At 44.2% G+C, this 13,944-nt stretch overlaps 1 protein-coding gene across 2 annotated transcripts in view; it reads left to right on the top strand.

Annotated features, from left to right (window-relative positions):
• The window catches only part of LOC140481344 (dedicator of cytokinesis protein 2-like), a 1,260,160-nt gene that overhangs the window by 891,384 nt on the left and 354,832 nt on the right, over nt 1-13,944 (top strand). For both annotated transcript variants that reach the window (XM_072577382.1, XM_072577391.1), the window contains exon 30: nt 7,663-7,741. In XM_072577382.1, coding sequence (XP_072433483.1) covers nt 7,663-7,741 — 79 coding nt within the window. The remainder of the gene's footprint in view (nt 1-7,662; nt 7,742-13,944) is intronic.

Raw genomic sequence — 13,944 nt, forward strand, 5'->3', positions numbered from 1 at the left:
GGACAGTGCTTCTGTGTACCAGGGTACAGTTAACAATCGAAAGAGGTGTTCAGTGTGACCTTGTGTTATGGTTCACTCAGGGAATCCAAGTTGCAGTGACAACATGGCCTCTTGCCTGCATAATGAAACATGGAGCGAAGGAAATTGATATTCAAGATTTCAACATTCATTCCATCATATGCATACATGAAAATCTCTCCCACTCTTACGATCTGCCATTCGGAGATGTTTCAGAAGGAGTGACGATTTGCATTATCATTAGCTTAGATATTAAGGCCTGGGGTGGGAGTCAAACTCAGAGAAACTACCCACAGCACTGGAAAGACCTTTCTGAATGTTGTGACTACAGGCAATGACAAAATCAATCTGATTCAGAAAGGGAATGCAAAACTGAACCAAGCCAGTCATTGGTCTGCTTTTAAGAAAAGTTCTCAAGGTTACGCCATCATTACAAAGCTGGCATCAGTTGGCAACTCCTGAACTATGCCATGACAAAGTGGTGCTTGGTCATTGTCTTGAACTGCTGTAGTGTGTGTGGAATCGGTATAGCCATAGTGCAGTGAGGGAGGAAACACCAGCATTCTGACCCAGGAAGATTGAAGGATATATATGTACAGGGTGGGAGAGTGCACAGTTTGGAGGGGAACTTACAGTGAATGATGTTCCTGTACATTTGTCCTGTCCTTCTTGGTGATTGAGGTCACAGGTCTAGGAAGTGCTGACAAAGAAGCCTTTGTGAGTTATTGAGTCAAAGAGCATAGAAACAGACCATTTGGTCCAACTAGTCCATGCTGACTATAATCCCAAACTGAACTAGATGATGCAGTATGTCTTGAAGATGGTGAATATCAAAGTCATGATGCATCAATGTTAGTGGAATGAGGGTTTGCAGGTTACTTGATGTCATCCAAAGCTGCCCAGACCTGCCATTTCTTATGCCAAGTTCCATTCACCCCTGAGCTTACAGGCGATCACGAAAGACCTTGATTTGAAAATTCTCATCCAAGTTTTCAAATCCCTCCAATGTGCCATTCCCTTCGCTCCTTATCTATTTTGCAACTTTCAACCTCACAACTTTCCAGGTTGTCTGCACACAATTAATTCTGGCCTGTTCGGTAATTCAATCAACACGTTGGGAATTCGCCTGTGTCATCAGCCATCTACACCCAGAGCACTGGAATTTCTTCCCTAAACCTCTCTATCCTATTCTGAGATGCTCTTTGGGATGCACAAGGCTGATTTTTTTCCACTTTTTTGGGACTAAGCAGACTCAATGGGCTGAATGGCCTACTTCTGCTCCTACATCTGAGGCTTGAATGATTAAAATCCTGGGAATCCCTCCCTTAGAGCACTGTGGAATATCCAAATTCCCCTGGACTGTGGTGGCTTGAGAAGGCACTTCATTCTCCAAGGCAATTACAGATGGACAATAAATGCTGGCCCAGCCAGTGATGTTTCCTGAAGAAGGGCTTATGCCCGAAACGTTGATTCTCCTGTTCCTTTGATGCTGCCTGACCTGCTGCGCTTTTCCAGCAACACATTTTTAAGCTCTGATCTCCAGCACCTGCAGTCCTCACTTTCTCCCAGCCAGTGATGCCCATATCCCACTGATATAGAAGCATTACATTTAATTTAATCCGCCTATAAAGTGCTTTGGGCAGTTTGCTAGGTAATAGACACCACACAAGCACAATCTGCAGCTTATCTGGATGCACATGTTTGTTCTGCTTAGCTCTGTAGGGCTTTTTGTTTGGTTGCTGTTGTTATGTTTCCTTGGTTAGATTTGATGATCACATCGGGGAGATTGACTGGGGGGAGTTCCTGTGCTCACAATGTGTAGGAGCTGCATTAACATGATCAGATCCAGTAATTAACTCAGCAAATCATGTCATTTCAGCAGTGCGTACAAGCTAATTCAGCTGCGACACACCATAGGGCGCTGTGTGAGCTCAGTGACGCTATCAGCATTCTGTTCAAACAAAGATGTACTCCCAGTTAACAGCAAAAAGACTTTGGCTAAGAATCATCATTTTAACAGTGAGGCTGTCTGCATGATGTGCAAATTCACCCGAGTTTTCTTTTTAAATATTTTCTAATCAACCTGTTCAAAGATATTATTACACACCTCTGGAGCAGGTAGGACTTGAACCCGAGTCTCCCAGCGCATAGCCACCTGAGTTATTTATTTAAATTTATTTTTCTGTTAATTTCTGTATTCATAAGTGGTTTTGCATGCTTTCCCCAACCTTCAAATCACCAGCGGCATTTTTCCTCTGTTAACCACCACCAGTAAATCTCCCTTGTTTCCCAGTTCATTAATTTGCATGCAAAGCCTACTAGAGACAATGCAGATGACCCCAAAGGTAAGAGGCAGGTAGGGAAAGAGAGAGAGGGCTAAACAAAAATGGAGCAGGAAAGGAGATAAAGTACCCCCTAATGACTTTGTACAAAGACATTGAGAGTATTGGTGGACACCGTGCACCCCCTCTCCAAGGACACTGGCTGAGTTGATCAGAGTTGTTCATCCTCAGCTGCTTCACCAATACCCTTCCCTCCATCATTAGATTGGAAATGAGAATGCTCACCAATGGTCGTGTAATCTTCATCAACATCCTGATGGTTTCCACAGACGGGTTGGACCAAAGAGTCCATCTCCATGTGCAGGACTCCATGAGAAACAAATTTAGACGGTCATAGATAACTACTGTAGTCACAAGGACAGGTTAAATGCTGGACTATTCAACAGTTTAACTCTCCTCTTGACTCCCCAAAGTCCATCCACCACCCATTAGGCACCAGTCAGGAATGTGATGGAATTATTCCCCACTTGCCTGGATGAGTGCAGCTCTCCAGCACTCAGGAAGCTCAACCCCCACCCAAGAGAAAGCAACCTGTTTGATTGGCAAGCCGTCTGCTTCTGAAACATTCATTCGCTCCAGGGTCCAATGGCAGCAGTTGGACCATCGAAAGATTCACTGCAACAACACACCAATCTCCCTTCGACAGCACCTTCCAAACCCACACTATCCACCAGCGACAAGCACAATGTGACAGCTGTTTTGGAAGCTGCAAGTCACCTTTGACTCCGTAGACCATGCTGACATGGAACAATGCCACCGTCGCCGGGTCAAAACCCTGGAACTCCCTACTGTGCAGCACTTTGGATATACCCCCTCAGACCACAGTGGTAGCTCACAAACACCTCCTCAAGAGGCAGTTATCGATTTTTCTAACCAACCTGTTCAGAAATATTATTAGACACCTCTGAAGGAGATGGGACTTGAATTCAGGCCTCTCGGTCCAGGGATAAGGATTGAATCTCTGCATCACAAGACGTCTCTCTCAGGAGGCAGTTAGAAACAGGCAGCAGTTGCAGGCATCTGCACAACCTATTAATGAATTAGAAAGGAACAGAACGCATGACGCAGTCCATTCAGTCCAACTGATCCATTCTGTTGCTAATGCTCCAAAGTTGCTGCTTGATGCTATAAAAGAATTAAGTCCCTCCACTAGCTCATGAGCAAAATGTAATGATAATGTCAAGGATGACAACATTTTACACTGACACCAATGCAGCTAATGGCTTCTTCACGCCTTTTCTTGGCATGAGAAGAAATACAGAAAATAGGACTGGGAGTAGGCCATTCAGCCCTTCAAGCCTGCACCGAGCAATTTGGCAACACTTATAAAGACATCGAGTCATAGAGATGTACAGCTGGGAAACAGACCCTAAAAATGCCCACTTATCCCAACCCTCTGTCTTTTCTCTAGTGTCATAGAGTTACAGAGGTTTACAGCTTGGAAATAGGCCTATCAACCAGACTTGCCCATGCCACCCAGTTTTCACAATTAATCTAGCCCCTTTAGCCTGCATTTGTCCACATCCCTCAGTGCATATCCCATCCATATACCTGTCCAAATGTTTCTGAAATGATGAAACTGGACTTGCTTCCGCCACTCCTTCTGGCAGCCTGTTCCAGACACTGACCATAGAGTCATAGAGAGGTACAGCATGGAAACAGACCCTTCAGTCCAACCTGTCCATGCCGACCAGATATCCCAACCCAGTCTAGTCCCACCTGCCAGCACCCAGCCCATACCCCTTCAAACCCTTCCTATTCATATACCCATCCAAATGCCTCTTAAATGTTGCAATTGTACCAGCCTCCACCACATCCTCTGGCAGCTCATTCCATACACTTACCACCCTCTGCGTGAAAATGTAGCCACTTAGTTCTCTTTTATATCTTCCCCCCCCCCATGCCCTCTAATTCCAAACTCCCCGACCCCAGGGAAAAGACTTTGTTTATTTATCCTATCCATGCCCCTCATAATTTTGTAAACCTCTATAAGGTCACCTGTGAGCCTCCAATGCTTCAGGGAAAACAGCCCAGGTCTGTTCAGCCTCTCCCTATAGCTCACATCCTCCAACCCTGGCAACATCCTTGTAAATCTTTTCTGAACCCTTTTAAGTTCACAACATCTTTCCAATAGGAAGGAAGCCAGAATTGCGCGCAATATTCCAACAGTGGCCTAACCAATGTCCTGTACAGCCGCAACATGACCTCCCAATTCCTGTACTAAATACTCTGACCAATAAAGGAAAGTATACCAAACGCCTTTTTCACTATCCTATCTACCTGCAACTCCACTTTCAAGGAGCTATGAACCTGCACTCCAAGGTCTCTTTGCTCAGCAACTCTCCCTAGGACCTTACCATTAAGTGTATAAGTCCTGCTAAGATTTGCTTTCCCAAAATGTAGCACCTCGCATTTATCTGAATTAAACTCCATCTGCCACAGCACTTCCTCCTCTGTAATCTGGACATTTTGCAAACTGTCACCATCTATTTCCCTACAGTCTTTCTCTTTCATATTCTTTTCCATAGTAAATATTGATACAAAATATTCATTTAGTATCTCCCCATTTTCTGTGGCTCCACACAAAGGCCGCCTTGCTGATCTTTGATGGGCCCTATTCTCTCCCTAGTTACCCTTTTGTCCTTAATATATTTGTAAAAACCCTTTGGATTCTCCTTAATTCTATTTGCCAAAGCTATCTCATGTCCCCGTTTTGCCCTCCTGATTTCCCTCTTAAGTATACTTCTACTTCCTTTATACTCTTCTAAGGATTCTCTCGATCTATCCTGTCTATACCTGACATATGCTTCCTTCTTTTTCTAAACCAAACCCTCAGTTTCTTTAGTCATCCAGCATTCCCTATCTGAATGGTCTGCATCCGAATAAACTTCTAAAATGCTGCATTGGCTGTAAAGTACTTCAAGACATCTTGAGGAGCGACAGAAATTCCACTCCTTGTTACACATGGTGGTTAGAGAATAAATCTTGACCTTGCTTGGTCATGTCTGCATCATGAGAATGAGTTGGGGAAAATAAATTGCAGCCAGAGTTCACTGGCAGTGAATCTGAAATGGATCACTGGCGAATATCCTCCTTGTCATGTCCTCAATGTATGAACCTTTCACCCATTGGATCACTTCTGACACTATCACCTTGCTCAGTTTTATCTGTTGATGGGTTGACTGTGCTTTATATTACACACTTTAATCCAATACATAGAGTGACCTACTCCTGCCGCTGTTTCTTTACTATCCTTATAACCTCCCTGTTAGTGAGCCCAAAAACAGAAATGCAGATTTGATCACCAGACACCTTCCGTTTCTCACTTCAACCTCCCTATCATATTCACATTGTAACGCTATTTGCATCGCCTTCACAAGAAGTTATAATTTTATTTAAAGAACGGAGAAACAGAATAGGAAATAGGAATATGTTGGCCATTCAGCCTGTCAAGTTGGTTCTATCATTTTAGGAGTTCATTTTATTCCCTAAATTCCATTTCTCACCTTGATACCATGCTGTGACGAAGCTGTTCCTTTAACAAGGTTATGTTGTCCTTGTGTTTTTTTCAGAGAGGCTGTAAATGACACAGATTCCAAAAAGTCTGAGTTTGGATAGACTTTAGGGCCAATTTGTTGACAGTTAACAGATACTGCATCAGGCAGAAGGCTCCCAAGTTAAAAAAAACACTTGTGAGATGAAAGGGGAGTGGCCAGTTCTCTGAGCTCAGCTATTCACTGGTTTGGTTTTAATTGAGCAGGGTGTGTGTGAGGAAAGGCTGCTGGACCCTCTCTCTCTCTCTCTGAGTTCTCTCCTGTAAGAACATGTTTGATTTTTCCTTTTGTGCCAAGGGATGTTGATGGGGATTGTTGCAGGTATTTTTGGAACAGCATCATTAAGTTGGGGTAGTCTGTTCGGTTTTCAGATGAGTTATTCGGGATTCTGTTTTCTGTTCTTTGTGTTTCATTGTGATGTTGTAAATAAATTCTGTTTTGTTAAAAACTAACTAGTTTGACCAGCAGCATCCCTCCTGGAATATCCACTGCAGGCCTGCTTAAAACAACGTGCAAAGTTATGGTCTGGGCTACTTTTAAAATGTTTTGAGGGGGTCTGGCCTGGTCCATGACAATACTCAACAAAAAAAAACAATGAATCTCAGTCCCTAAGATTTCAAATGTCTACAGAGACATTTGTAGATTTTGTGTGAAGAGTTTTTCTTTCCCCTTGTTTCCTTCAGAAAAGAAAGGAAACTCAATTAGATTACTCTTCAATCTGCTATGTTCCAGGTCATGCAACCTCTCCTTCAGAGTTAAACCTCTAACCCTGGATTTATTCTGGTAAATCTACCCTTTCGGGTCTTTTTTTTTTCTTTCCTACACTCTCTTCCACCAAAGGCAGAGGAAGCAGAGTCTTTGATATTTTTAAGGTAGAAGTCAATCAGTTCTTGATAAACGAGGGGAGAGAGCTTACCAGGAGGTTACGTGATGGAATGTGGATCGGAGGTTACAATCAGATCAGCCATGATCTTGTTAAATAGCAGGGCAAGCTTGAAGGGCCAAATGGCCTACACCTGATCTTAACTCATTTAACCAGCACCATATGGACTAACCCTCTGAATATACTGGCACAACGTATAAACCTCAAATACTGTCGAGATTATTGTATTATTCAGTCTAGTTATTTCAGTTTTTAAATTTATTTACCTCAAATAAACTATACTTGTTCAATCAAATGGCCACATGAAATATCAACAGTTGATTTAGTTTCACATCAATTCCTCCTCAAATACTGCAGTGTCTGAAGACTCAGTTGGGGGTGCGAGTGAAAATGCTCTCGGTCAGTAAGCTGTATTTAAGGCAATGTCACATTATTATTTAAGTGATTGAAGCTGTGATTGAAGTGTAACAGTAATGTCCATAACTTACTGTGCATTTTTACATTAATTGCATGGGCATCTTGATCACTCAGAATATTTGATCAGCCAGCACATTCCTGGTCGCATTGGGTGCTGGTCAATGAAAAGTTTGCTGATATTTTTGTTTAAGGCACTCAGTATTGAAGCCAATGCTCCAGATAGCATCTGATCCATTTTCAACTCAGCTGAACCATCACTTCATCCGCTTCATATTCCAGGCCTTTTGAGATCACAACTAAAATATTCCATTAGCCTTTCTGATTGCTTCTTGTACTTCTATCTGGAACATAAGCTTTTTTGTTTTCCCTTCTGCCATGACTTGCTTTAGGAGTCTTCAGTTGAAGAAATGTTTAGTAATGAGTTATGTGTTTTTTTCTCTCTCTGCAGGGTTTTTCGACGCGCCATCAACCACTATGCGGAAACATTGAATAAAATGTTTTTGAACAGTGCAAGCTTTGAGCTCCAGGTATGTTTATACTGGACAAAAGGTTTCACAGGAGGAGAGAGTAAGGGGAGAACACACATTGATACGATGGGGTTAGCAACACTGCCCTGTCAGCATTTTCCATCATTGTCCACTAATTCAAAAAGCAGTACTTTCTGCTTGATTGGCAGCAAGTTATTTATTTTAAAACACTTTTGCATATGTATCTGTGTGAATTTTCACACTATTCATTGCACGTGCCAGGAAATAGATATTTCTCCACTCAAGCATCCAGTGGTAGCAGCGTGTATTCCCAGGCCAGGCGTAGCATGTCGAAATAGGAGGAGGAGGAGAAGGAGACCATTTGTCCCCTTGGGTTCGCTCCGCCATGCACTAAGATCATGATTGATCTGATTGTTGCTATAAATCCACTCTGCTACATGATCCCTGTCACTCTTGTTTGTTGATCAAAAACTTTTGTAACTCAGCCTGGAATATATTCAATGACCCAGCCTCCCCTGGGGAAGACATTTCCAATGAATGATCCTGTGGGAGAAGACATTCCTTTTTTATCCTTACCTCATATGAAGAAATTAAAATCCAGATCTTTGGTGGGGATGAGAGTGAGGATATTCTCTGGGAGATGTGTCTCACCTCCAGTTGACGCTTCCAATGACGCGCTGCCATTGAAATTGGTGGGTTGCTTCCCAGAGATAACTATCAAGGGAATGACAGAGAGAAAGCTGCAGAACAGAGAGATTTAGGAGTCTTCGTCCATGAATCATAAAAATCTAGTATCCACGTCCGGTAAATAATAGGAAGGACAAATGGACTGTTGACTTTCACTTTAAAGGGAATGCTGTATTAAAGAAGGTGGCTTTTCCAAAACCTATAAATGGCGCCAGTCAGACCACAATTGGAATACTCGAAATGATTTCGGGCGCATTATCGAAGGAAAGATATTTGGCATTGAAGGCAGTGCGGAGAAGGTTCACTAGGCAGATACTAGGTATGGAGGGACTGTTTAATGAGGAGAGGTTGGGTAGATTGGGCCTGTATCGAAGAATAAGAGGCAGCCTGGTTGAAACACACATAATTCTTTGGGGACTTGACAGGGTAGATGCAGTTTCCACTTGTGGGAGAGTCTAAGACCAGAGGGCCGATCTCAGAGTAAGGATTCACAAATTTAAGACAGAGATGAGGAGAATTTTTTTTCTGTCAGAGGGTAGTGAATCTATGGAATTCTTTATCACAGGGAGCCATTGAGGCTAGGCCATTATGTATGTTCAAGGCTGAGATGAGGCAGATTTTTAATCAGTAAGGGAATTAAGTGTTATGGGGAAGAGGCAGGAAAGTGGAGTTGAAGATTATTCAGCTCATTGAATGGTGAAGTCGATTCAATGAATTGAATGTCAACTTCTGCTCCTACATCTTCTGGTCTTACGGAATGACTTAGGACAATTTCCACACGGCAGTGGACATTTCCTGACATTTACCCCTGTTAGTCTCATAGAATCATATTGTACATAAGAGGCCCTTCAGCCTGTTGAGACTACACCAAAAAATATACACTACTGCCAACACTAGTTCCCATTTCGAGATTATTCGAGAGGCTGAGAGGGTGATCGATAGAAGCTACAGGGACATAGTTACGCCGGAGAACAGAGGTAGCTGGGTAACAGTTAGAGGTGGGAAGGGGAAGAAACAGGCAGTGCAGGGTTCCCCTGTGGTCGTTCCCCTAAAAAATAAGTATGCAGCTTTGGAAACTGTTGGGGGGGACAGCCTTGCAGGTGTAAGCTGCAGTGAAGGGGTCTGTGGCTCTGAGATTCAGAAGGGAAAGGGGGAGAAGAGGAGAGCGCTAGTTATAGGGGACTCTCTAGTTAGAGGGACGGACAGGCGGTTCTGTGGACATGGGCGAGACTCTCGGATGGTTTGTTGCCTCCCAGGTGCTAGGGTCCGAGACGTCTCGGACCGTGTCTTCAGAATCCTTAAGGGGGAGGGTGTGCAGCCAGAAGTCGTGGTACACATTGGCACCAACGACATAGGTAGGAAGAGGGGTGGGGAGGTCATTCAAGAGCTCAAGGAGTTAGGCTGGAAGCTAAAAGCTAGGACAGACAGAGTCGTCATCTCTGGGTTGTTGCCGGTGCCACGTGACAGAGAGGCAAAGAATAGGGAGAGAGTGCAGTTGAACACGTGGCTGCAAGGATGGTGTAGGAGGGAGGGCTTCAGATATTTGGACAATTGGACTGCATTCTGGGGAAGGTGGGACCTGTATAAACAGGACGGGTTGCACCTGAACCAGAAGGGCACCAATATCCTGGGGGGTAGGTTTGCTAGCACTCTTCGGGGGGGTTTAAACTAATTTGGCAGGGGGATGGGATCCGGACTTGTAGTCCAGCAAGTAAGCTAGCTGTGTGTCAGGATGTCCTAGACTGTAGGGAGGCTGTGGAGAAGGTAGCACTGACAGGGACTACTTGCGGACACAGAGATGGGCTCAAGTGCGTATACTTCAATGTAAGGAGTATCAGAAATAAGGTGGGTGAACTTAAGGCGTGGATCGGTACCTGGGACTACGATGTTGTGGCCATCACGGAAACATGGATAGATGAGGGACAGGAATGGCTGTTGGAGGTTCCTGGTTACAGATGTTTCAGTAAGATTAGGGAGGGTGGTAAAAAAGGAGGGGGGGTGGCATTGCTAATTAGAAATGGTATAACGGCTGCAGAAAGGAAGTTTGAGGGGGATCTGCCTCTGGAGGTAGTATGGGCTGAAGTCAGAAATAGGAAAGGTGCAGTCACCTTGTTGGGTGTTTATTATAGGCCCCCCAATAGCAGCAGAGATGTGGAGAAACAGATTGGGAAACAGATTTTGGAAAGGTGCAGAAGCCACAGGGTCGTAGTCATGGGTGACTTCAACTTCCCAAATATTGATTGGAAGCTCTTTAGATCAAGTAGATTGGATGGGGCGGTGTTTGTGCAGTGTGTCCAGGAAGCTTTTCTAACGCAGTATGTAGATTGTCCAACCAGAGGGGAGGCCATATTGGATTTGGTACTCGGTAACGAACCGGGACAAGTGGTGGGCTTGTTAGTGGGTGAACATTTTGGTGATGGCGACCACAATTCTGTGACTTTCACCTTGGTTATGGAGAGAGATAGGTGCGCACAACAAGGAAGTTTTTACAATTGGGGGAAGGAAATTACGATGCTGTAAGACAGGATTTGAGGAGCATACGTTGGGAGCATAGGCTGTCAGGGAAGGATGTGGTGGAAATGTGGGACTTTTTCAAGGAGCAGATACGACGTGTCCTTGATATGTATGCACCGATCAGGCAGGAAAGAAATGGTCGTGTGAGGGAGCCTTGGTTGACGAGGGAGGTTGAATGTCTAGTAAAGAGGAAGAAGGAAGCTTACATAAGGTTGAGGAAACAAGGTTCAGACAGAGCAGTGGAGGGATACAGGATAGCCAGAAGGGACCTGAAGAAAGGGATTAGGAGAGCTAAGAGAGGGTATGAAAAATCCCTGGCGGATAGGATCAAGGATAACCCCAAGGCATTCTATGCGTATGTGAGAAACCTGAGAATGACGAGAACGAGGGTAGGTCCGATCAAGGACAGTGGTGGGAGACTGTGTATTGAGTCGGAAGAGATAGGAGAGGTCTTGAACAAGTACTTCTCTTCAGTATTTACGAACGAGAGGGACCGTATTGTTGAAGAGGAGAGTGTGAAACGGACTGATAAGCTAGAAGAGATACCTGTTAGGAAGGAAGATGTGTTGGACATTTTGAACAACTTGAGCATAGACAAGTCCCCCGGGCCTGACGGGATATATCCTAGGATTATGTGGGAAGCAAGAGAGGAAATTGCAGTACCGTTGGCAATGATCTTCTCGTCTTCACTGGCAACTGGGGTGGTACCAGGGGACTGGAGAGTAGCGAATGTTGTGCCCCTGTTCACAAAAGGGAATAGGGATAACCCCGGGAATTACAGGCCAGTTAGTCTTACTTCTGTGGCAGGCAAAGTAATGGAAAGGGTACTGAGGGATAGGATTTACGAGTATCTGGAAAGACACTGCTTGATTAGGGACAGCCAGCACGGATTTGTGAAGGGTAGGTCTTGCCTTACAAGTCTTATTGAATTTTTCGAGGAGGTGACCAAGCATGTGGATGAGGGTAGAGCAGTGGATGTAGTGTACATGGATTTTAGTAAGGCATTTGATAAGGTTCCCCATGGTAGGCTTATGCAGAAAGTCAGGAGGCATGGGAAAGAAGGAAATTTGGCCAATTGGATAGAAAACTGGGTAACCGGTCGAAGTCAGAGAGTGGTGGTAGATGGTAAATATTCAGCATGGAGTCCAGTTACAAGTGGAGTTCCGCAGGGATCAGTTCTGGGTCCTCTGCTGTTTGTAATTTTTATTAATGACTTAGAGGAGGGAGTCGAAGGGTGGGTCAGTAAATTTGCAGATGATACAAAGATAGGTGGAGTTGTGGACAGTGAGGAGGGCTGTTGTCGGCTGCAGAGGGACTTAGATATGATGCAGAGCTGGGCTGAGGAGTGGCAGATGGAGTTCAACCCTGTCAAGTGTGAGGTTGTCCATTTTGGAAGAACAAATAAGATTGCGGAATACAGGGTTAATGGTAGGGTTCTTGGTCAGGTGGAGGAACAGAGGGATCTTGGGGTCTATGTACATAGATCTTTGAAGGTTGCCACTCAGGTGGATAGAGTTTGTAAGAAGGCCTATGGAGTATTATCGTTCATTAGCAGAGGGATTGAATTCAAGAGTCGTGAGGTGATGTTGCAGCTGTACAGGACTTTGGTTAGGCCACATTTGGAGTACTGTGTGCAGTTCTGGTCGCCTCACTTTAGGAAAGATGTGGAAGCTTTGGAGAGGGTGCAGAGAAGATTTACCAGGATGTTGCCTGGAATGGAGAGTAGGTCGTACGAGGATAGGTTGAGAGTTCTCGGCCTTTTCTCGTTGGAACGGCGAAGGATGAGGGGTGACTTGATCGAGGTTTATAAGATGATCAGAGGAATAGATAGAGTAGACAGTCAGAAACTTTTTCCCCGGGTACAACAGAGTGTTACAAGGGGACATAAATTTAAGGTGAAGGGTAGAAGGTATAGGGGAGATGTCAGGGGTGGGTTCTTTACCCAGAGAGTGGTGGGGGCATGGAATGCGCTGCCCGAGGGAGTGGTAGAGTCAGATTCATTGGCGACCTTTAAGCGGCATTTGGATAGGTACATGGATGGGTGCTTAATCTAGGATAGAAGTTCGGCACAACATCGTGGGCCGAAGGGCCTGTTCTGTGCTGTATTGTTCTATGTTCTATGTTCTATGTTCTATTTCCCCGCACAAGGCCCTTTCCCTTGAATGTTGTGACATTTCAAGTGCTCATACAAGTCCTTTTTAAAGATGACGTTTTCGGCATCAGCAACAAAACTGCGCAAAGGCTTCAGGATGTTAGAACAATGTTGTATGATGTGGAAGAGCTGCCCCTCATTGGGTATAAATAACATAGTATGGGTGGACTTGGACAGAAGAGATAAAAGTACATGGAGAGTTAGTCTGTACTCTAGCTATGTGAATGTTAAAAACAAATGCAAAGGGACATGCAGAGTATATAGTACGTATCATTATGTGGCAATGTTTAAGAAATGATCTGTCAATAATGCAGCAATAAGATAGAGCCTGGTATAACTCTGAATATAACAGACTATATTATCCAGTCTTAACATATTTCTCCCAAAAGGGTTGTGAATCTGTGGAATTTGCTACCTCAAAGTACGTTTATTTGTAAAGTAAATTTAAGGAGGAGTTAGACAGATTTTTAATTATTGATGGGTTGACAGGATGTGGGGAGGAGGCAGGAAAATGGGGGTAGGGAGCATATAAGTCATGATGGAATGGCGGAGCAGGCTTAATGGGCCAAATGGCCTAATTCTGCTCCTATATCTTATGAATTTATAATATGTAATGGACTGTAGTGTTAAAAAAAACAAGCTTGAAAAGAGTTCTTGACATTACCTTTTCCTCAAAGTGTCTGTCTTGAACTCAAAAGCATGGATGCGGGTATAAAACCACATGAGAAAAGACCACTTGCAACACTCTCCCCAGTCCACCCCACCTCTTCTGGCTCTGTCTCGAACCTGGCACTAATCTGGGGCCAGGTGTTCGAAGGACATCAGATGCTGAGTGAAAAGAAAAAGTTCTGCAGGATATCAAGGCTCAAGAAGAAGCACTGAGGCTGCT

The sequence above is a fragment of the Chiloscyllium punctatum genome, chromosome 1 (genome assembly GCF_047496795.1).
Source record: "Chiloscyllium punctatum isolate Juve2018m chromosome 1, sChiPun1.3, whole genome shotgun sequence".
Taxonomy (NCBI): domain Eukaryota; kingdom Metazoa; phylum Chordata; class Chondrichthyes; order Orectolobiformes; family Hemiscylliidae; genus Chiloscyllium; species Chiloscyllium punctatum.